Source organism: Suncus etruscus, chromosome 16, assembly GCF_024139225.1.
Source record: "Suncus etruscus isolate mSunEtr1 chromosome 16, mSunEtr1.pri.cur, whole genome shotgun sequence".
Classification (NCBI taxonomy): Eukaryota; Metazoa; Chordata; class Mammalia; order Eulipotyphla; family Soricidae; genus Suncus; species Suncus etruscus.
In genome coordinates this window covers 20,671,523-20,696,092 of record NC_064863.1, presented here as the reverse complement: position 1 = coordinate 20,696,092, position 24,570 = coordinate 20,671,523, and the positions used below count along the sequence as shown (strand labels likewise).

General features: G+C 43.0%; 1 protein-coding gene and 1 non-coding gene across 3 annotated transcripts in view; one reads left to right on the top strand and one right to left on the bottom strand.

Moving 5' to 3' along the window:
• The window catches only part of CCDC149 (coiled-coil domain containing 149), a 126,128-nt gene that overhangs the window by 82,316 nt on the left and 19,242 nt on the right, over nt 1-24,570 (top strand). For both annotated transcript variants that reach the window (XM_049790000.1, XM_049789999.1), the window contains exons 5-9: nt 7,654-7,770; nt 8,659-8,831; nt 9,944-10,016; nt 12,939-13,023; nt 17,079-17,223. In XM_049790000.1, coding sequence (XP_049645957.1) covers nt 7,654-7,770; nt 8,659-8,831; nt 9,944-10,016; nt 12,939-13,023; nt 17,079-17,223 — 593 coding nt within the window. The remainder of the gene's footprint in view (nt 1-7,653; nt 7,771-8,658; nt 8,832-9,943; nt 10,017-12,938; nt 13,024-17,078; nt 17,224-24,570) is intronic.
• Nucleotides 14,378-14,484, bottom strand: LOC126032980 (U6 spliceosomal RNA). Its single transcript, XR_007504138.1, has one exon. It is a non-coding gene; the product is annotated as a U6 spliceosomal RNA (small nuclear RNA).

Below are 24,570 nucleotides of genomic sequence, written 5' to 3'. Positions count from 1 at the left end.
TTCTTGTGTTTTTTTCTAAGTCAGTTGCTTGATTTATCGGTTGCCTCACTTGCTTTTATCTATAGAGTGGGGGACAACGTAATGCAATAACTCCCCTTGAAGGGTGGATCCAGTATAATTATTTCAAAGCATTTTTAGTGAGGCCCAATTTATTGTTCTGAGAAGAGGGTAATGAACAGTCAGTGAATCCTGGTTTCTTTGTGGTTTCCAATTCTATCAGGGGGACAGATAGACAGTAAGCAAATAAACAATAGAATATAGAGTTAATAGATATAGATATCTATTATAGATAGTTAATAGAATAGATATAGAGGTTAATTCTTCAACTCCTGTAAGAATAGGAGTAACTGGGGGTCAGAAAGATAGCATGAGGTATGGCATTTGCCTTGCATGCAGAAGGATGGTGTTTCAAATCCGGCATCCCCATATGGTTTCCCAGAGCCTGCCAGGAGTTATTTCTGAGCGTTAGAGCCAGGAGAAACCCCGAGTGCCACGAATGTGACCCCCCACCCCCCCAAAAAAAGAATAGGAGTAACAATCACAAAACAGTTTAAAGATTTGATTTCCTTAATTTAAACTATAGTGGGTGGGCCCCTTTGTATGTGGGGGGTTAATTTCAGGAGCCCGTAATCTATATCAATGTATGGTGGTTGCTGAGCTCCTTATAAATGGTCCTTCATTGCTGAAGTTTCCATATAATTGGATTCAACTGACATCCAAGGTTGGTTGAATCCCTGAATACCGAATCCTTGGGTAGATAATATTTTTTTATCAATGAATTCATAGTTCAAACCTTTTTTTTTTCAAGCAGGAGCTGTATCCCATTTCATTGGATTCTGGAAATGTAGTTTTTTCACATTTAGAGATCTCTATAATATTACTGTGTAATTATCATGTAATTATAATCAACACCTTTCATTCTTTTTAAAAGTGCATAATGGTATGTCTTAAAGTTAATAGAGAACAAGTTAATGAAATACAGTTTGCCCATAGTGCTAAGTCCTAAGTAAAATAATTAAAGTTAGGGGGGACTAAAATTAAATGAGAACAACCCCTAGAAAGAGAGGGGATGCTTGAGGGGGTCTGAGGATAATACAGTAGGCCTTTTGTTCATATTAAAGAAAGGTATGTCTGGAAAATGGTTGGATTAGCAATGGGTAAGGTGCAAGGTGGGAGTTAGCTTGGGATGTGACAGTGGCATAGTAGAATACCTGGTGCATTTTAGAATGAGTACTTAACACCCTAACAGGAGAGTACGGTGCAGTGTTTGCTGCAGTTGCTATGAAGAGAGGCACTATAGCATAATCTCTAGTACCCTAGAGTGGCCTGGAATTCAACACCATGGCCCCTCCATTCATATAACTGCTAACATGGGCCAGGGCTGCTTCTTCTCTTTGTGGTGCTCACACCACAGATGGGGTTAATATAGAATCACTTTTCTGAGTGTTTGTCAGACTAAATGAGTGATATGTGTGAGCCTGTGGAATAGGACTTGATGTGAAAGAAGTACTGACCTCAGGTTTGCTCTAAGTATTAGGGGGACTAGATTGTTCTTCCACCAACTTGGTCTTGGCTGAGAGTCTCAGTGACATCCTGGACATCCTCTATGAATGAGCTTAGGACAGGGCTCTATGACTTTACATTCTCCTCTTTGGAGGCTTCCCCAGTAAAGAAAAGTTTTCAGTGTTTGCCTCCTGGGTTTATAGGATGCATCCAATGAGGAGCTCCTTATATTTTATGAAAAATTTTGGGGGACTACCTGTCCTGTTAGCCAAACACTGGTGTAGGTCCAAGATAAACAGAACTGAGATGCTTCCTCCTGAGGTGGAGCTGACAGTGGGGAAACACAAGCAGACACCATCATCTCTTCTTCTCAATATCATTTCTGCTGCTACCACCTCTGATGAAGTCACAAGGGTAAGGTGGTGTGAAGTAGAGCAACATGGGGGTGGATATCTTTAATAATGCTTTCTTGGGGGCCAGAGAGATAGCATGGAGGTAAGGCATTTGCCTTTCATGCAGAAGGTCATCAGTTCGAATCCCGGCATCCCATATGGTCCCCCGTGCCTGCCAGGAGCAATTTCTGAGCATGGAGCCAGGAGTAACCCCTGAGCACTGCTTGGTGTGACCCAAAAACCACAATAATAATAATAATAATAATAATAGTAATAATAATAATGCTTTCTTGAAGAGACCTCTTAGAGGAGGTGCTTTTGACCTGAGACTTTAAAGGGGATCAAAGAAGGGGAGTTCTAGATAGACCAACAGAAGATATGTGCAAAGGCCCAGAGACAGGCAGAAGCACAATATGTGAAGATCTGGCAGGAATTCTGCACTGCTGAAAAATAGGGATTTGAGCATCAGGTCTTGTCCTCCTGCAGGGCTTTGTGAAACATTCCAGGGACTTTGACATTTATTTGCAGAGCAGTACAAAAAGCCACCAGAGGTGTGGTGCAAATTTTCTAGTATATTGTTTTGGCCCCAAAAGGGTTCTTGTTAACTGGGTAGCACTTTTACACACTAATGAATGTGTGTGTCGGTCTCTAGAGCTTTCAGAGGGAGAGAATAAAAATTGCTGCTGCTGCTGCTTCTATTGCTATAAGTGACAAATTCTTTTGTTTAAAGCCAGAGCTAGAATGTCATATCAGCCTGGGAATTTGGTCTGTAGTTTCACACAATAATGCTGCTCACTTGAGACCTTTTTAAACTCTTGTGTCCGATTATTTCGAGGGTATTTCGAAAGGTCAGGTGGGGCTGTTGGAGGGAATGTAGAAAAAAACCAACAAGAAAACTAAAGAGAAGCAGGGCCTTGCTTCTCACATACCCAGCTAAGCACTCAGCCAGATGACTGTTTCATAAACACCTTTTGGTGACCTCTCCATAGGGTGTTCCTATTTGCAACACTACTCAAGAACTGGTGCCAAGGATAGGCTGACAGGTACTTCCTGGTCATTATGATTGTTTTCCATAATTCTAGCAAATGGAGAGTAGATGTATAAGAATTGCCATTAAAAATAAAAACCTGTGACTGGATTTATAATTTGAAAGCTCTATGAAGAGTCACATCAAACATGACGCAGGATCATAGACTTGTATGTTCACATTTGGGGGAAAGAGAGCCCAGACTGGGAGTCATGCAGTGCATGGATTTAGCAGCCACCAGCAGCTAGCCTAACCATAAGGAGATGGTTTTCTTACCAGGCCCTAAAGTATCCCCTCCTCAATTTATGTTATAGACATAGAATGCACAGGGAGTTGGGTTTTAGTAGTGGTACCATTGGAGGGGTTACTGATCATGAGGGAGGAAGCCTGAAAAAGAAGGGTAAGTGCCCTTTCAGAAGAACTCTTTTCTCTAGTGAGTGCATTCATTCCTCCTCTCTGTGAAGAAAGTGTGGGAAGACACTATTAATCAGAAAACACGTTCTCACCTGAACTCAACTCTCTCAGACCTTGATAATAGACATCTCAGCCTCCATAACTGTGTAAAGTAAATGTTTTGTTGTTTTTAAGATGTCCATCTATGAGAATATGCAACAGTAGCTGATGAACTTACAGCATCCCATTTAGAGAAATTTCCATGTGGCTCATGACCCTTAAGGTGAAATGCCCTATCTGGGACATTTGGCTACATTGGCAGAAACAGATTGTGAGCACTGATTACCCTGTAATAACATCTGCTGCCCCTAACTCCCCCCTATCTCCCACTCACTCTTCAGATGAGAAATGGTTCTAGACACAAGATAAGGATAGGAGGAGAGAGAGAGAATGCTGAGGATCATGAGGGATGAGGCCAGAAGTAGAGAACAGGGAAGCCAGCAACATCCTTTCCAAATGGACAACCTTGAGGAATGCTCCGAGGGGAGCAGGAGTGAGTGGGGCAGGGTTGGAGAAGGAAATCCAGAATCACTGGCTATGGCCTAGTGCCACCACATGCCTCAGCCTTGTCCCTGCTGTAGCAGTTGCTTATTAAGTGTTCAGTTTAGACATATATTATTTCAACACCAGTCTCACCACCAGTGCCAACAACCTCTACCAAGGTTCCCATACTGCATCATCCCCTACCCATCCCCTTGCCTGCCACTTTGACAGGCACATTACAAAGTTCTGTAGTTGCAGCTTAGATAATCATGTTTCAGTGTTGTTTTGTCTGTGTTTTGGATCATAGCTATCTATACTATTCTTACACATCACCAGTATAACCAATCTTCCAATTCCTATTCCCTTGATATTTCCCTTTCTTATCTTCCTTTCATCTGATTCCTTTCCTTCTCTGTCCTTTTCTCTTAAGTTCTGGAGTTTAGGGTGACCTAGACATCCCCTTTTACTGCATTGCATTTCCTCATCCAGTTATTCTACATACTACAGATCAGTGAGACCATACTGTTACACTTCACCTTCTTTTCTACAGGTTTGTTTTCACTGATGGGTGCTTCATGGGGGATGCTGGCACAGCAGCTGGCTATGGGGTTCTGATAACCCAATCAAGCAAATGAAACTCCCCATGTTAGTGATTTCTTAGCTGTTTCCAAGATGGAAATTTCACATGCTTGCCTGTAGATCCTGCAGTCCACAGACAAACTTGTCTCTGGAACTCTGCCCCCTAGGTCTAGATGCAAAATCATACTTAGGGATGGTTGGGTATTTGTTTGTTTGGTTATTTTGTGTGTGGGGGGGGACCAGGTGGAGGCATGACAAGGATGAGCATCCTGACAGTTGTCACAAGAGCAATTGACATGGAGTGAACACTTTTTATGTTCTGGGGACTGTGCTTTGTATCTTAGAGAAATCCCTTCTTTTTATACTTAAGATCAGCTTTTGAGGTCAACACTTGGGTCTCCAAAAAATTCCCTTTGACATTCCTCCTAACTTGACTATGAAGTTTAAGGTACTTGATAACAAATGGCCCTGGATGGATAGGATGTGTCACTGCTAAGAGGATCATTTTACCTAAACATACTATCATTCTCCTACCTTGATCTCACTCTGAAACTCTGGATCGAGAGGAATTGCTCAACCATTCAACTTTTTATGTTTGTGTGTTTGTTTTGGGGGCCACACCTGGCAGCACTCAGGCATTACTCCTGGCTCTATGCTCAGAAATCACTACTGGCAAGATCGGAGGACCACATGGGACTTTGGATATCGAACCTGGGTTGACCACCTGCAAAGCAAATGCCATACTCAATGTGCTGTCGTTTCAGCCCCAACTTTTTATTTTTCATTTTTTCTCACTGCCTCCATTCTCTCTTCCTCCTCTTTTTTTCGTTCTCTTTCTTTGTGTGCCAAACACATATATTTAAATCTCTTGACATCTCGTGCCCATGTTTGGAACTCCACTGTCTCTTACTTCTTATCTACAGTAACCCTCTAAACAAGGTTTCCCTGTTACTGCCAGGTTTTATAGTAGCATACCACCACTCAGAGAGGTTCAGATATATGCTCAAAAGCTGTACTGCTCGTAGACTGTGGAGCCAGACTGCAGAGCCTGTGATTTGACAGCTGGAAAGTCAGAAGCTGTCAAACGGTTCTCCCCAGGGTGTAACTATCCCTACTGTATCACCATCTAATGCCCAGACCTAACTCATGATCTGGCTATTAACAACTTGGGCCTCACTTTTAAAGATAAATGTTTCAGCCAGCTTAGCCCTGATATTTAATGGCTGATATCGTATGCACATTAAACACCCAATGATTGTTAACATATTTATTGAAGCTTAACCAGCATTCAGTATATAAAAGATGTCTCTCTTATATGGCTGTCAGACCTCAATAAACATGTTTAATAATTAATTGGCATTAAGCAAACATAACTGTGTGATTCTACATTAACTGTTCAGCGAAGCATATTGTGAATGGAAAACCACCGTGGTGTTTTATGACTTAAAGTTCATGCTGTCATTCTGGCTTTTCACATCTCAAGCAAAGTGTCCCTGCTTCCAAATACATGTCACAGGCTTCCTGCTGCCTCATGTCCTAAAAACCCACTTGTTCCTTGACCCTCAGCTTGGTGAAATGTTTCTGCTTTGGTTTGTTGTTTGTTTCTTTCTGTAGAACTATTGAGGGTCCTAGCATCTTGAGCAAGATTTGTGTAATAGGTAAGATGTTGTCATATGCAGATCTTCCATGGAAGTCCCAGTTCTTTCTATCCATGAACACAGTTTTCTCTCAGGGTCTGCTTTAGTTACATTCTCTACAGTCACCACCAATGCTGAGCTAGCAGATATCGAGCCTCATTGCTCCTCGGGGAAAGGCAGTTCTGTTGAGCCTCAAGTCATGATATTTTTTGTTCACTGGCAATGCATTATGTTTTATGTGTGCTTCAGCTTAGAGTTACCCTTTAACATGGTGTGGTCTATATACACAGTGGAATACCACTTGGCCATCAGAAAAGTCAACATCAGGAAATTTGCGGCTGCATGCATGGATCTGGAGAATATCGTGTTGAGTGAAGTTATACAGAAGGACAGGGATAGACACAGAATGATCTCTATTTTGTCTGATCTAAAGAAGCACCATAAAGAAATAATGCATGCCCAAAGGCAACTGAAACTGAGAATTGGAACAGGAAGTTCCATAGTTCACCAACGGGAAATTTTCCACAGTGTAGAGCTGGAAGGGAAGTGTAGAATGGGCTGAGAGAACACAGGGACGGTGGTGGAGGGAAGCAGATGCTCTCTGGTAGATAGAATGTTGAATGTATAACACCCTACCATTAAGAGAATTGTACATCATGGTGCCTAAAATAGAAACTTAAAATAAAATAAATGTAAGTCTCTGGTTCTCACCACCAGTAGTGCCTTTGTCTACATCTTCTTGAGCTCACTCTTAAATGTGTGTTTTCTTGGCTCGACCCTTTGCAGATTTTTTCTGCTTAGCAACCCTAGATAGCATTTCCAATAGCATGAATAGGTTCACCTGAGATAACAAACTACCAACCCTAAGAGCACAAGAATTGGATGAGGCAGGACACTACAACACACCAGGACAAGAGGACTTATTTACAGTGTCTGTGTTGCAACCGGCTGCCAGCAGGATGACATCACGGTGTTCAACCTCAGCCAGGAATATGACTCTCTGATGACAACTGTCTTTTGAAAAAATGAACCCTGTCATCATGTGGTGACACATGGTTGTCTGTAGGACAAAAGCACTAGAAGGCAGACTTTGACAAGATGAACAAATAAATGCAAAATCCTTCCCAAAATTGTGTGTGTGTGTGTGTGTGTGTGTGTGTGTATGTGTATGTGGAACTTTTTCTACATTTGATGACATCAATTGTATTTTCTCCCTCCTGCCTCCTAGGACACTCACCTTCAAATGCCCAGGCTTGGTTTCTCTTAAACTCCTATCGTGTGTGTCTACACACATGTATGTGCATACAGATGTAGTACCAATTATACAGTGTAGCAAACCTTTTAACTTCATTGTAGTGACAAGAAATACCTTTGTCATACGTGTTTTCCCAGTAGTTCTTTAGTGAAGGAATGCTATATGAACCTTGTATGACTAACATACCTCTGTCAACAACTTTTAAACTCTATCTCATGCAGAGTCCCAATAAAAAAAATTTTGACTCCAAGTTATTGAATTTTTGTTTCTATCAGTTCATTATAACACACTCTCTTTTTCTTTTCTCGTTAATGGAACTTGCAGCTTTTGAGGATGACAATTGCCAAACAGAGGCTTGGAGATGAAGATATTGGAGTGCGGCACTTTGCTGCTCATGAACGTGAAGACCTGGTTCAGCAGCTGGAGAGAGCGAAGGAACAGGTTCTGTCTGAGAAGGGATGGTGTAGGGGGTGCATTTGTAACCTGTGGCTTAGTGCAGAGAAAAGTAGACAGCAGCCTCTGTTTCTCAGAATATATGGGGTGCAGGTCTGCTCTATTTCTTTAGGCACCACTGTTCTGACCACGCAAAACCTTTCCCTCTACCCTGCAGAAACAAGGAGAGAACCATATGTGGCAAACTGACCTTAATTTGCAAGTTTCACTGAAATGCTGAACGATGCTTTTTAGGCAAAATCTCAATGGGGTCAGAGCCCTAGTGGGGGGAATAGCTAGGGAAGCCTGGACTTTGTTTTCCTTCTCCCACTAAATAGTTTTGAAGTGCAGAATCAGATTTCTGGGCTTGGGGTTGGAGTGATTTAAAGAAAGTGTTAGATTTGGTTTTTTTGTCTTTGGAGATGGAGAATTTGGGTCATACCTGGTGGTGCTCAGGGTTTATTCTTGGCTCTGAACTCAGGGTTCATTTCTAAAGGGGATTGGGGGGCCATCTGGCATGTTGGGGATGGAACCTTGGTAGTCTACGTGCAAGGCAAGTGCCCTGTACTTATTTGCTCTAGCTCTGAGGAAGTCTGTATCTCTAAGACCTGTTCACTGTGTCCCCTGCCTGGATCTGTCTTCTCTGGGCCTCTGGCATTCAAGTATGCCACCATGGGTCAGGGCTGAGCTCTCTATTTCAAAACCATGGTTCCAGAAGGAAGTCTTCCCTTTGCTTATCAATTATATTGTCTTCCAGTTTGTGGTGGCCCTTCAGGTTTTTTAGAATGAGAGTGGGAATCAGAGAAGCATTAATCAGCCATGTGGGAGGGTCTGTCTCTGGCTTTAGAGCGCACATGTGAAGACTTTCAGGAATAATGGGGCTTCCATGGGTTTCAGATCGAGACCCTGGAGCATGACCTGCAGGCTTCTGTGGATGAGTTGCAGGATGTGAAAGAAGAGCGATCTTCTTACCAGGACAAGGTGGACAGGCTAAATCAGGAGCTCAACCACATCCTGGGTGGGCATGAGAACCGAATCATCGACGTTGATGCCCTGTGCATGGAGAACAGGTAAGGGGCACAGCTCAGGACTGCTCTGGGAAGAACTATGGTTCTCCTGGGACCCACAGACTGATCGTTGCTTGAGACCCCTCCTGCATGGGTGAACATTGCCATCCAAGGCAACTGATGGGAAGAGTCACCATCTCATGTGCACCATCACAGGGCATTTGCCTTGCATGCAGCAGACCCAAGTTCAATCCCTGTCACCCCTTATGGTCCTTTAAGCCCACTAGAAGTGATCCCTGAACACAGAGCCAAAAAAGTGTCTTGAACACTACTAGATGTAAAAGCACCCCACCCCTAAAATAACTTGGCCTTTGATAGCAAAACTGGAATTACCAAACTCCTGGGCACTGTGTGGGAGAACAAGGAAAGGAAGGGTGGGAAGAGATGGACGAGTTAGGGGTATACATAAAGATGTAATTGATGGAAGGAATGGGTCATTTTAGTGCTGCAATCACTGTTCATGAAGACCAGAAAAATCAACACTGTAGTAACTGTTATTTAGGCTGCAGTGAGATTAAAGAGGACCTAAATGTTGAGGTTGGAGTTGCAAGTGAGCTCAGAAGACCAATGGCTCCTCCCTCCCTCCCTCGTGTCCTCCCCATCTCTTCCTTGCCCTTCCCCTCACCCATTGGACAAGAAGGGTTGAGAATCCAGGGAAGCTGCTTGTTATTGCTATCAAGGAGAGGGGAAGAGAATAAGAAAATAAATTGAGAAATTCCCTTAGCTGTTTCTTTTCCCCGAGGCAAGTTTCAGTGTGTGTATGTGTCTGAGTTAATGTTATGTCTGCTGTCGCCTCTTCCTGCTTGCCTTCCCTGTGGAATCATCTTAATGAGAATTATGTGAAAACTGTGTTGCTATCCCATAGGGGATCTCTACACAGGGCTGTTTGAAAATGGGGTGGCTGTGATTGAGGCAGATTTGACCTTGATCACAACCGTTTATGAAAAGGTCATCGGGATGCACTTTTCTCCCCATCCTTTAAGTGGCAAGCAGGTATTTGATGTAAAATTTGGCTCGTTGGGGGCTTTCCTGGCGACCCCCTTGCTCATAGATTCCAGGCTGTGTTTTTCACTGTGCCGCCAACTATATTTTAGCTCTCTCTATTTTTTTTTCAGGTACCTTCAAGAGCGATTAAAGCAACTTCATGAGGAGGTCAACCTCTTGAAATCTAACATTGCCAAATACAAGGTAGCAAATGCCGGACAGCAGCTACTGTGACTCATGATTGTGCTGCTAAATGTCACTCAATTTTAATGTCCCTTTCTGTACCAGAGATATTTTAGTGCTTGCTTGCCTGCCCTCCCAGATAGAGTCAGACAGAGACAACCAGTAAGAATTTGATAGTCAACCCTGTAGAATTAATTAATTAACGATGGGGCTGGATGGCGGTGGATGGAGGCCTTTGTGCTTAGGCCCCAGCCACGTGGCTTCATCCCCCATCCAGCTGGCAAGTTCCAGGCCCAGGTAGTCGGCGTAATCAAGACTCACTCACACGCAGGCTTTAGGAAGAATCATCTTTATTTATGCCCTAGCCACCACAGGTGTGTGGCCTATGTCAACCTTTTAAGCATTCAGCTATATTTTGCTAGCCCTGCATCTTATCTCCTGTTAGCCATCTTCCCTTTGGGCTCCATGCGGCCCAAAGATCCAAAAGCCAGGAAACCGAGCCGGGCCAAGAGAGGAACGGCCAAAGGGCAAAGAGCCAAAAAGGCCCGAATTCCCTTGGTCCCAGCCTTATCTACCTTTTTCCAAACCCCTCCCAGGAATGGGAGGGGCTTGCAGGTAAAGTTACACCTACTATCCGGTTCAGACCCCTCCCAGAAATGGGTGGGTCTTAGGGTACACCACAAACCCAACCAAAACAACTCCCTCAAATGCTCCTTCAGTGGCTGGGCCGGGCACACTGAGTCTAACCAACAGTGGACATGGCACTGACCAGCCTCCTTTGTCTCTAAAAAATGTGATTTCTTACTTGATTGTTTTCAAGGTGAGGTGTTTTACTTTGGGTGCCATTTGTCTCAGCATCCTCCATAAGAAAATGATTTCTGAGCCCTGTGGAAAGGAAACTCAGGAAATCGCCATTTTCACCATAGTGCCCACGTCCCATAGAAAGAACCAGAAAGCTTAACTTCTCCCCACTGCCCCCAGTCTAATTCCAGCACCATTAGTCTGATAATATCTATTTCTGCAGATGTTAGTGGTAAGTGTTATAATTAGAAAAATCTCCTGGGTTTCTCTGCTTGAGAAATAGATTGATTTCTCTTCCCAAGACTGGAGTTCTGACAGCAGACTCAATGCTGGAGAAAGTCTCTCCTGTCTCGGGCTTTTCCCATTTGCATTTTCCCCCCAGTTGTCTCTGTGCTGTTCTGTTCTTTTCTCTGCCTTTTTGTGGGGTGGGGACACACTAGAATGAATACCATCTCTCCTCTACATGCAACCAGAAAAGAAAACCACTTAGAAAAATTTATGATTATACATGATTTAATTTTTTATCTTTATTTAAGCACCTTGATTACAAACATGATTGTATTTGGATTTTAGTCATAAAAAAGAACACCCCCTTTACCAGTGCAACATTCTTATCGCCAATATCCCCAACCCTCTGCCTGTATTCAAGACAGGCTTTCTACTTCTCTCACTCATTGACATTTTCAAAATAGTTGTCAGTGTAGTTATTTCTTTAACTGTACTCACCACTATGTCGGTGTGCCTATACTTTGTTTTGGATTTGCTTTTTTATTTTTATTTTTTGGAAGGCGAGAACTTTGGGGACCATGCCTGGCTGTCCTCAGAGGTTAGTCCTGTTTCTGTCCTGATGAGTGACTCCTGATGGTGCTCAAGAGACCATATGTGGTACCAGAGATTGAATGGGGATAGGGGGAGTGTCAGCCACATACAAGGCAAACACTTGAACCGTTGTGCTTTCTCTCCAGCCCTGGGTGTGCATTTAAGACATCGATTCAGTCTTGTGCCTGGAAATGGCTATAATGAGCCAATTATAAGGGGTAGAGCTATAAATTCAAAGCACAGACTCAACAACACTAAAAACATGAGATTTATACTGCAAATACCAAATTTTGTAATATGCCTGTCAAGGTGGTCAGGGGTCAGGAGTCTGCAGGGGGATAACAGAGTATGAGAACACTGGGAGTTGACATTGGTTGTAGGATTGGTGTTGAAATATGTATGCCTAAAATTCAACTATCAAGAATGTCATCAATCCAATTCTTTCCATTTTTAAATAATATTTTTAAAAAAGAAAACATCAAAAGGAGAACATGTTAACATAGGATTTGGCCTAGAATTGGCATGTAGGTGGCACATGTACATTCTTTTTCTTTAATACTGATTTTTTTTATTTAGGCACCATGCATGTACACTCTTATCTTGTTTTCACAGAAGAGGCAGCACTATCTCGGCTTTTCTTCCATATTGACCACAGAATCTTTTCAGATGCCACCAACCATCTTGTGTTGGTGCATGAACATGACCCATCAGTTCTCTATCCCATGTCTGTTAGGAGGAAAGGCAGGAGATGGGATGATAATATAGTGGGTTGGTAGCTATCTTAGCAGACAGAGAACCCAGATTTGAGTCCTGGCACACATATAGCTAGGAATGATCCCTGAGTGGAGAGCCAGGAGTAAGCTTTCAGCACACAGGCGGTAACCCAAATTCAAACAGTCACAAAAATCAGGAGAAAATTTTTTTTTCTGTTTCTTTTTTGTTTGTTTTTTTTTGCAATTAGTGGCTAATTGATGACTTTCCCTTTAGCGGGGGCTCTTACTTCTGATGTTATGTAATGCAAGTGTATATGCATTTGTGTGTCTTTACTGTTGAGTCTATGATGCTTATCATTCTACTGGGTACAAACTATACAGAAAGCAACAACAACAAAACAAACAAAAAAGAAGGCAATGCAATACTTTATCAGGTCATTAAGAACCAGTGCTCTGGCAAGGAGTGAGAATTCTGAAGGTTGGGGCAGCACTGAGAGATTGGAGGAGACCCCGTATGCCAGATGGGACATTGCATCAGTCCCAACTTGGTCTTTGTCCATGCTTGACTATTCTGACCAAGATCTTTATTTTCCTTCTATTGCCACTTCAGAATGCTCTTGAGAGACGGAAAAACTCCAAAGGCCAAAGTAAATCCAACAGCAGTGCACTGACTGGAGTCCTGTCAGCTAAGCAAGGTAGGTAGGATTTGTAGTTGGGAAGAGGGGGTAGTGAGAGGGGAAAAATTTGAGAACACAGCAAGCCTGAGCCCAAGTCAGACGCTCCCAGCTTGTTTCATAAACTGGAATTCCAGAAAGTTTTTTTGTTTTTGTTTTTTATTTTGGGTCACACCTGGTGACACTCAGGGGTTACTCCTGGCTATGCACTCAAAAATTGCTCCTGACTTGGGGGACCATATGGGATGCCAGGGGATCGAACCGCAGTCTGTCCTGGGTCAGCCATGTGCAAGGCAAACGCGCTACTGCTACACCATTACTCTGACCCCATCAGAGAATTTTAAGCCATCACCATTGCCTGAGTCTCATGTGAAAGTAAAGACTTCTGAGCCTCTTGCCCCAAAGTCAGATGAGTGATGGCCAAGGGGGGGCGAGGAGAATATGTCAGTAAAAGCACTCCCAACTGTGAGTGATGCTGTTTGAGGGGCTCTACTTCAAGAACTTCTCTCTTTTTTGGTGTGTGTTTTTCATAATTGGACCCACTTCTTGTACATCTCTCCTCTCCACCCCCTTCTTTCTTTCAAGATTATTTTCCCGCCCCTTCTCACCTCTTCAGCTTCTCTGAGAGTAAGTTTCCACCTCATTGAGTTTCTCCTTTTCCCTGCCCTGCTCTGATCAGAAGAGAAGAGTCTCCAAGCTGCTGAAATCTTTTCTTTCTTTTATTTTTTTTCTCCCATGGAACCTGTGCCTTTTTCAAAGAAGCTTTTATTGATTGCAATTTTGTTCCTCCCTCTTGTCGATTCCGATGAAAAATAATGATCTTCTAGGACTAGTCCAGGAGAATAAGTAGCAGGGAGCTGACTCTCAACAATTCATATCTGGGAATCCAGTTTCGAGCAAGAGCTTCAGGTTGAATGCACTTGCCTAGCCCACTTTCAGGTTCTTGGCAGCTCAGGTCATGGTGGCCGTATGGCAAGCTTCATCCCAACTGGTGTGGCATGAGGAAAAGAAAAAGAGAGAATAGCCAAAGCTCTAACTTCCCTTATTTTTTTTAAAATAATATCTTTATTTAAGTACCTTGATCACAATCATGATTATAGTTGGGTTTCAGTCATAAAAAGAACACCCCCTTCACCAGTGCTACATTCCCACCACCAATGCCCCCATCTCCCTCCTCCCCTGTCCCATTTGTATTTGAGACAGGCATTCTATTTCTCTCACTATCATTGTCATGCTAGTTGTTAGTGTAGTTGTTTCTCTAACTAAACTCATCACTCTTGTGGTGAGCTTCAAATAGTGATCTGGTCCTTCTGGGCCTCATCTCTATTGTCTCTGGGCATTATTACAATAATGTCTTTTGTTTTTCTTTTTTTTTTTTAATATGGAACGCTTCACGAATTTGCGTGTCATCCTTGCGCAAGGGCCATGCTAATCTTCTCTGTATCGTTCCAATTTTAGTATATGTGCTGCCGAAGCGAGCACTTTTGTTTTTCTTAAAACCTCTAGTGAGTGAGACTATTCTGTGTCTGTCTCTTTCCCTCTGACTTATTTCACTCAGTGTAATAGATTCCATGTCCATCCATGTATAGGAAAATTTCATGACTTCATCTCTCCTGTTGGCTGCATAATATTCCATTGTGTATATGTATCACAGTTCCTTCAGCCATTCATCTTTTGAAAGGCATGGTGGTTGTTTCCAGATTCTGGCTATTGTAAATTATGCTGCAATGAATATAGGTATGAGGGAGGCATTTTTGTATTGTGCTTTTGTGTTTCTAGGGTATATTCTTAGGAGAGGTATAGCTGGATCATATGGGAGCTCAATTTCCAGATTTTTGAGGAACCTCCATATTGTTTTCCATAAAGGCTGGACTAGATGGAATTCCCACCCCATCCAGCCTCCCTTATTAATCAGACTACTGGGGCCGGAGTGATAGCATGGAGGTAAGGCATTTGCCTTTCATGCAGAAGGACGGTGGTTCGAATCCCGGCATCCCATATGGTCCCCTGAGCCTGCCAGGGGCAATTCCTGAGCATAGAGCCAGGAGTGACCCCTGAGTGCTGCTGGGTGTGACACAAAACCCCAAAAAAATAAAAATAAAAAAAATTAAAAAATTAATCAGACCACTTTCCCAAGCACCTTTCTCTCCGCTCAACTGGAAAAAGACACACTGCAATAGTCTTTTTACAAGAAAGCTACGGGACTCTCCATAGAACTGTGAAGCAGCATGTGCCAATGGAGCTCTGGATACACTTGATAGCTAACCATTTTTGAATATTGACAACCGAGTACTATTATTCCTTGGGTAATGCCAGCCACACTCAGCACTCCATGGGCAAGCCACAAATCAGGCACCTTCTTTCCAGAGAACCACTTCGCAATCTACTATGGGTTCCCTTCAAACCAGCAAGAAATAAAACTGTACACAGTGGTTTCAATAAAATAAAATGTTAAAAAAGAAATAACTATAAAAATGGGCAAGCATTTTTTGCTCTAAGGAAGTTCTCCCTACATTAGGTATAATTAAAAAATGGAAATAACATAAAGGTCCATAAAGTAATTATGCCCATTATTATCTACATGAATGACTAAGCAGCCATTTTGGTTTGTCTTTTAGGAAAGAAATCAAGTTTTCCCTCATTTCTGAAGGCTTACGCCTGAATTTTTATATCTACATATAGGTCTATAGGGAAGGATAGTGAAAGACATGTAATAAGACATTTATCCTGTCCTCTTTTCTGTCTCCTAAGAGAATAAATGGATGATGTCTTTTTGTGGTTTCTATTCATTCATCTCTCTTTTCTTTCCTTTGGGGCCATGACAGTAGGCTGCACTCAGCCATGCTAAGGGTGAACTTCTGGCTTTGTTGTTCTCAGGGATCATTCATAGTTCTCAGGGACCATATGTGATGCCAAGAATCTAACTGGGATTAGCCATTTGGAAAGAAAGTACCTTACACCGTCTCCTATTCCTCCAGTTCCTGTCACTCCTTTCTGAAAATATGCATTACAAAATGTATTCTGTGGTTTAGCTGCTTTCTAGGTCATGAGACCCACTGAGGCAAACTGTGCATCATGGGAAATGCTGACATATAGCAAGGGGCTCAGAATGGGGCTCACTCATGTGCTGGCAGTGAGACCTGAGTGTTTTGAAAGCCTCTCTGCCTTGCTTTCCTAGAGGAAATAAGATTTTCCAAAAAGGTGGTTCTTTTCTTTTCTTTTCAATTGTAAGTATAAAATAAATCTATCAGTTTGAAGCTGGTCTGGGGAGTGTAAAACACAACAGATTATTCTTTTAGAAACTGTTGATAAGATCCAGGGATCTTGCTCAGTGACTACATAGGGCACAGGCCTGGCAGGCTACATGGCCTAGATTTGAGCCATACGTCACCAAATAAAACAGCTCCAATAACCTGCTGACTCCTTACTCCATCTCATTCCATACAGTCCTATAATCAGAGGAGTTTTTGAGTTTGTTTGTTTCTTTGTTTATTATTTGTAGCAGAACTGGCAGTGCTCAGGGTTACTCTTGGCTCTGTACTCAGGAATCACTCCTGGTGGGCTCAAGAGACCATCTGTGTATAGGAGATCCATCCCAGGTCAGCCTCATGCAAGGGAAATATTATACTCTCTATATTATAGCTCTGTCTATTTTTTAAGTCAAGTTGAAGAACTAGAGAAATAGTACAGCCTTGCATACACTAATCCCACCTTGTATAGTCTCCCACATCCTGCCAGGAGTGATCTCTGAATGCAGAGCCAGAAAGAAGTAAGTCATGAACACTACCATATATTGTCCCCAAGCCCAAAACAAATACTAACAAATAATGAAAATCTCTTTTAGACACTTAACTTGTGGCTAAACCTCCATAAGAACTATCTTCTTTCTGCATAACCTTCGGACTGAATCATACTTTGTTTTACTTTTGAATTCAAAATGGGTGTGTCCATATAATCTACAGTATCAGTGGGGAGTAGAAGCCCAGCCTCATGGTTCAGAGAGAGCTGCCACTAGACTGCATCCCAGCATTCGAGATGGATTGAAAACTGAGCTGTCAATGTTGTTCCCTCCCTAGTCCAAGACCTGTTATCAGAGGATCATGGCTGCAGCCTCCCAGCGACACCACAATCCATCTCAGACCTGAAATCTCTGGCAACAGCCCTTTTGGAGACTATTCATGAGAAAAACATGGTCATCCAGCATCAGAGGCAGACCAACAAGTAGGTGGGAGAGCTGGGCACCAGGGTAGACGGGAGGGGAGACATGGGTCCAGGATGACCGCATTAGTGACAGCCAAGTGGGACTATGGGTCCTCAGAAAAGTCTGTCAGAGGAGACAGTGCAATAGTACAGTGGGTTAAGGCCCTTGCCTTACACATGGCCCACTTGGGTTTGATCCCCAGCATCCCATCTGGTCCCCTGAACACTGACAGAAGGGATTCTTGAGGGCAAAGCCAGGAATAACTTCTAAGCATTGCTGGATGTGGCCCCCCAAAAAGAAACAAAGGACTGTCAGAGACCTCCCATATGGTAGGACAGGCTTTAAACTATGTCTCTGGGGCTAGAGAGATAGAACAGCAACTAGGGCACTTGCATCTTGCCGACCTGGGTTCAATCCCTGGCATCCCAGATGTTCCCACAAACCATGCTACAAGTTACCACTGAACACAGAGCTCTGAAATGCTTTTTCGGAGCTACTTCCAGAGACAGACTGAGTACTTGGGTACTGCCGTGGTATCATTGATATGGCTGCCCTTCAGGGCTATCCTTAGGTCTCATTCTCAAGACTGCACTCCCCAGCTCTGCTCTCCACTGTCACTGCTGGTTGTGAGAGTTCTGAAAGTCTCTGATACCCAACTGCCACAGGGTGCTGGCAACAAACATTGCTTCCAAGTCAGCAAAGAAGCAAGATGGCAACCGTGACACTGATTCAAACTCAACATCTTATTTGGGTTTGATAAGCCTATTAACTAGGTTGGACAAAGTCCAGTTTAAGTAGATTAAAGAGAGACAAAGGAAACAAACAAGTTAACATTATCAGAAAGTGATGAATAAATAATATAGCAAAGTAACAAATACTGCCACAGACATTTCCTGGGCAAGGGACCCTTACAAACCACGACAGGATGTGTTCAGGGACACTCTGCCTTTGGGTCTCATGACCCACTGTTTCTGCCTTGAAATTAATCTGCCTTTTTTTAAATAAATAAATAAATAAATAAATAAAAGGCCCTACATTTGCATTTTGCATAGAACCCTGACAATGATGTAGCTGGTCCAGCTCACTCACATGCAGAAGCAGGTGTGGAAGTTAGGGCTGAAGCAATAGTACAGTGGATAGGACATTTTGCCTTGCACATGACCAGCCAAGGTTTGATCCCCAACATCTTATATGGTCCCCGCTAGCCCACCAGGAGTGACTCCTGATCTCAGAATCAGAAATAACTGTTTAGCACCATGGTGGAGTGTGGCTCAAAAACAAGGAAAAGAAACTGGGCAAGAATGGGAAGGCTTGGCTTTCAGCAAGAAAGGACAGGGATCTTGGAATCTGATGGGGACATATTAGGATGGGGTGCACGAGTTGAAGCAACAGGAGAATGATGGAGGATATTGTGTAAACTAAACAGAAAAAAAGAGAACCGGAAATGAAGGGAAGACAGCGTTTGCCAGAGCTTCAGATCTGTTTGAAAGCAGGCCAAGAACAGGAGAGAGGAGCTAGAGGTCTCAGAGGGCTGACAGGGCTAATTTATCGATAGAAGAAGTTTTCAAGATTCTTTTAAGGGAAATCTTAACCCAGGAACGAAGCAGCCAGACACAGAAATGCCGATCCTTCTCAGGGGAGGCAGCTGGAATGGAAATCTCCCCAGAATAGGTACAAGGTTTATTTTATCCCAGCAAAATCCCCGCAGCCTCTGCTGTTCCCGTGAGCCTCCTTTGTTCTCCCTGACTCCCCAGAAAGCACCCATTGGGGCTCTCAGACTTTCTCAGGTCTTTTGCACCCTAATATGTTCTCAGCGGGTAACTTTAGCCCCTCCTTTTGTAAAATAGCAAGACTTTTCATCATGAACCCCAAGACCTGAGGCTCCCCTGAAATCAGTGTCTACCAACCCCCCCTTTTTAATTATTTAAACATTGTGCTTTACAAGGTTGTTCATAAAACAATTGGTTTTATTTTTCACAGTTATTCATGATTGGGTTTAAATCATAATGTACAGCACTCTTCACCAGTGCACATTTCTTGTCACCATTGACTGATGTCCCCTGTTTCCCTCCCCACTGCCTGCTCTGGGGGCAGACTTCCTTCTTTTTCTTCTTCTTCTCCTCCTCCTCCTATACCTACTCCTCCTCCATCTTTATTTTATCTCTCTTTTTTTCTTTTAGACCCTGTAGTTTGCAGTATTGTTTCTGAAGGATATCATGCATATGACTTCGTTTCCTTTCAGCACTCAGTTCTTGTCCAGAGTGATCATTTTCAACACTCATTGTCAGAATGGTCCCTTCTCTGCTTTAACTGCACTGCCCCACTATTTGTGGCAACCTACCCACCATGGACTGATCCTCCTGGCTCTTCTCTTTATGGTCTCTGGATATTATTACCATGCTAATTTTTTTTATATCCCACAAATGAATGAGATCATTCTATGTCTATCCTCCTCCTGGCCCATTTCACTCTGCATAATACTGTCCGTATTTATTCATGTACCTCCACCCTTAGGCCCCTGGACTGCTAATGTAATGTCATACTGCCATTTAAAGCATAATTTAGGGCCAGACAGACCTCACATCTGGATTTGACCCCCACATCATGTGCTACCCCAGCCCCAAGTCAGGAGAAGTCCCTAAGCCCCACCAGTTGTGCATTGTCTCCAAAATATACCAACACATAAAAAATTAAAAGTGAAAATAAAGCATGATTTGAAGACTTGTGTGGCCTCTGAAATTTTCTCATTGCTCCTGGCCGCAATGCTCAGGCATTTGGTCTTTCTCTCCTAAGTAGAGCAGCACAATGTCTCTATGATCTGTTCATAGTTATTTGACAAGTTGGTGCTGGAAACATTTTCAAATACCTATTCCCACTCCCAGACTCTTACATCTTCATGATCATTATGCTTCATAGTTTCCTTTCTTCTCTTTTCTTATTTGTTTGTTTGCTTTTGGGGCCACACTCAATGATGCTCAGAGTTTTCTTCTGGCTCTGCACTCAGTAATTATTCCTGGCAGTGCTCATATGGGATGCCAAAGATCAAACCCATTTGGGCTGCATGCAAGGCAAGTGCCCTATCCACTGTACCATTGTTTTGGCCCATGGTTTCATTTCTTCTGAATTTTTCTCCTCAGACACTTGCCAGGAGGCAACTCCTCTTCTTTATGCCTCTTCTCTCTTTTCATCAGGCCATCATCCCTTTGTTGTTGGCAACATCTGGCAACCTCAGGCCCACCTCTTTCCCTCTTTTCCACAGAAATACCCATTCACCTGCCACCCATAGACCCTCTCTGACCTGCTTTCCATAATCTTCCTTGCTTCATTGAGTCCCCACATCTACTGAGCAACCCCCCAATCACTATAGCACTCTCCCCTCTGACTCTGGTGTGATTCTACCACACACACACACACACACACACACACACACACACACACACACACACACACACACACACACACAAGCACTCATGCTATAGTTCCCACACTTCAGCTTCTCTGGGTTCTCCCCCTGAGAGGAACTGTCATTGTTAGGTGTTTGGGGGTTTATCTATGAGGAAAGGAACTTTCCAAACATGATGAGAGGACCCTGGAATTATGCCTGGGACTTGTTGCTCCAACTCTGTGAGCTTGAAGGTTCAGTGCTTGTACTTGGCAGTGATATACCAGGGGTTCTGCGGATGGGGGGGTCATGTAATATTGGGTATCAAACTCTCATGTTACTCACACACTCCCATCATTGCACTAACTCCCCAGACCTGGCCTATGGTTGACTTAATGAACCTTTTTATTCCGACCATTATATAATAAATTTGAAGCATCTCCTAGCACAAATTTTAAAAGGTTAATAATATATTGGCAAACTACTGCTATCTTTCAGCTACCCATTCCCTTTCTTGGCAGAAACCACCATTCCTCATTTCTTATATCTCTTCCCTAAGGGTGTATATATACACAAATGCATTATACATTTATTAGATTCACATAAATACTCATATCTTTGTATAGATATTGATATGCTGCTTTTTTCCTTTTTTTTTACAGATTCTCTTTCCATCTCTCTTTCTTTCACACACACATACACACACACACACACACACACACACACACACACACACACACACACACAAAATAAGTCTTTTTCACTGTTCCCCGCCTTGCCTTTTCCCACTAATTATAAATCTTGAAAAGTCTTCCTATCAGTGCATAATGCATTATTTTTCATACTTAGAATGTCCTCGGTTCTATGTTTTCAACAAATGTTTGACTTAAGGGCATGTCAGTAAATGACTTCAGTGGAGTTGTGGGTGTGGGACTGGCAATAGAGTATGAATTTGTGTGGCCTGCTAGTGTCCCCATTGTAGCCAGAACAATGTTCTCTGTGCATGTGCTCCCCCTACTGGTTGTCCACTGGATGATGGATACCCATCCCCTTCTGCAAAGTCTAGTGGGAGCCATCTTGAAGAACTGAGTCCTAAACTTGACATTTTGAAAGGATGTTCAGTTAATAGACATTTTACTTGTGATACTCATTGCCAAAGAGTTTCGATTAAATATGGTATGACAGCACTTGTTTATAAAGAGGTGACAAAGCATTAATAGGGAGTTGATGATGGGCTATTATACCAAACATTTCCCAATCCTTGCCTTCTTTTTCCCAGTGGTGGTGGCAGTGATTGATAGATTGAGGGCCTATTTCCCCTTTGCTACCCTTCTTACTCAAAATTCATGGGGTCATGGATGTGACCTGGCCATTAGAACTCTTGCATCATATGCCAAAGACCTGGATTCAATTCCCAGCACTGCCAGATAAATCAATCCAAGTAAAACTTCTTACTGCCTTTCTTCTTCCCTGGATAATAGGAAATAGTTTGGAAGCTGGAGATCCTGGTAGCAGTTTGGGCTGCCATAAGTGAAGAAGAGATTGAAAAGATGTCAACCAGGTAGAGGTGAGGCCAGGGGATCCCCATGTCTATCTGTAAGGAACTTTCCCCATGTTTGTTTGTTTTTTTATTTTGTTTTGTTTTACCTATTTATGCCACACCTGGCTGTGCTCAGGGATTACTCCTGGCTCTGCACTAAGTAATTATTCCTGGTGCTACATTATCCCTTTTGGAGGCCATACAGTATGCCAGGGATCGAACCTAGATTGCTGCATATAAGGCAAATGACCTACACACTGTACTGTTACTCTGGATCCTCCTTGTGTTGTTTAGAGAAGAAGGTCCCGAGCATGTACCACCTTCACAGACACCTTCCTATGTGGTTACCCTAACAAACTCTACTGTAATGGCTACCCCCAGTGTCTTGCACTGTTTCTAGAATGAAGGATGGCTGTGTGATAAAAAAAAAATGTCTGGCATGTTTTTCACACTCCTCTGGAAGAGAGTGAATGCACTACATCCACCACCAAAGTGTCCTCCAAGTCCATCAAAGACACTTGGTCCCCGCACCCCTAACTCTTTATTCCTTTTTACCCCCTCAGAATAAACTCACTGCAAGGGCCCACATCCCTGAGTGGTTTTTAGTTTGTTCTTTCCTAATTCCTTGCATGATAAAGCCCGCCTTGACCTCAAACTAGCTAAATAAAAGCTTTGACTTATTTATATTTTGGTTTTTATTTATTTTTTTCATTTTGTAGGTGGCATGGTCATAATAGTGTTCACGTTTCTGGTTTCAATACGCACAATTACTGTCCCTCAGTACCACCACAGATCCCCTGGCCTATCACCACTGTCCTGATTTCACCATTGGACTCATCTTCAGTCCTCTCCTCCCATTGCTCAGGAATCTATTTTATTATCCAAAGCCATGGGTATAATATCCTTTGTGACTATCTGCTGCCTTGTTTTGTAAAAACTTCCATCCTACACAAGGAAAGTCCTCACCTCCAATCCCATTATTGCCTTTATGCTTCTGGCCTCACCGTTCTGTGATTCAGAATTCCCTCTCCACTGTCTCAGCTTCCTCCTGCTCTACTGTGGTCTCAACCTCATCCCCTGGATTGTCGATTCCACTCTATGATCTTTGCAGTATCTTTCTTAGGGGTCAGGCAAGACATCTAAGCGCTTCTTTCCTCCTGTGTGCCTGTGTTCTGGAATAACCCAGATCTGACCATGCCAGCCCATCTGGAACTCTCTCCTCTTGGCATCTAAGACCTGCACTGCTCAGTTGCCCTCTCTCTCCAGCTATGCTCCCATTGTCTTCCCTTCTGTTGTAGCCAGCCTCCTAATCCCTATTCATTTGACTTCTCACCCTCTGTGCGTGAGGGAATGGAACATTGCATTCCCAAATATTACCTATGCTGGTATGTCCCATTGAATACCAAAGGATATCTCAGGCTCTCGGCTAAATATTGCCCATGTGATAATTTTTGACAAGCCTTCAGATTTGCTTTCCATTATCATCAGGATCTATCTACATAATATCCTACTCTTCGAGTTCCTTTTTTTTTTTTGAGCAGGGAGGGTATAGGGTGTTTGGGCCATATCCAACAGTACTTAGGACTTAAATTTTAGTTCTATGCTGAGGGATCACTCCTCTTGGTACTCAAGGGACCATGTGTGGTGCTGATAAATCAAACCCAGGTTAACCACATGCAAAGCGAGCACTCTACCTCTTGCACTCCCTCTTTGGCCCCCCACCATCCATTCTCAGCTTCACATCCAGAATACTTCTCTACATAAATAGTTCTTTTTCTTCTCTCTTGAAACCTCTTTATCGCTCCCTTTTACTAAAGTGTGTTGAAGTCTGAGCTTTCTCAATATGGCACCCAACTCATCTATCTGTCACTGAGTTTACTCCCCTCTTGTTCCACTGAAGCATTTGTGAATTTCCAAGTCCACACATTCACACTGGGCTCTCTGCTCCACTGTGCTCTGAGCCTCTCCAACCCTCAGTTCTGTCTCCTACATCAGCCTAATAAAAGTTGTCCATCAGTTGTCAGGGATTGTGGAAGAGAATGCTTCTGTGAGTGCTTAATAAATACCAAGAACCACTCAAGCTTTTTTCTGGCGTGGGCACATGTGATCTGTGTATAAACATCCGTCTGTCTCCCAAAAGACTTCTAATCCTTCAAGTACAAAGATAGAGACTGCCTCTCTTTTCTCCCTATCGCCTTGATCATATGTTCTAGTCAAACTGAATTGAGTGGAAGGACTTGTCACTTCCACCAGTACCCTCTCAAAGCTGCCTGCTCCATAAAATCTCAGTCTTCTCCTCTCTCTGAGCTGCATCGCAATACCTCCAGTCAATCATCTGCCATAATTTTCAGTGCAAAGCCAGTCAAGGGGGTCTTGCTTTCTTTTGAAGCCTCTTAGGTTACATTTTGTAAGTCAGCAGCTCACACATTTTACCCTTCAGATTAC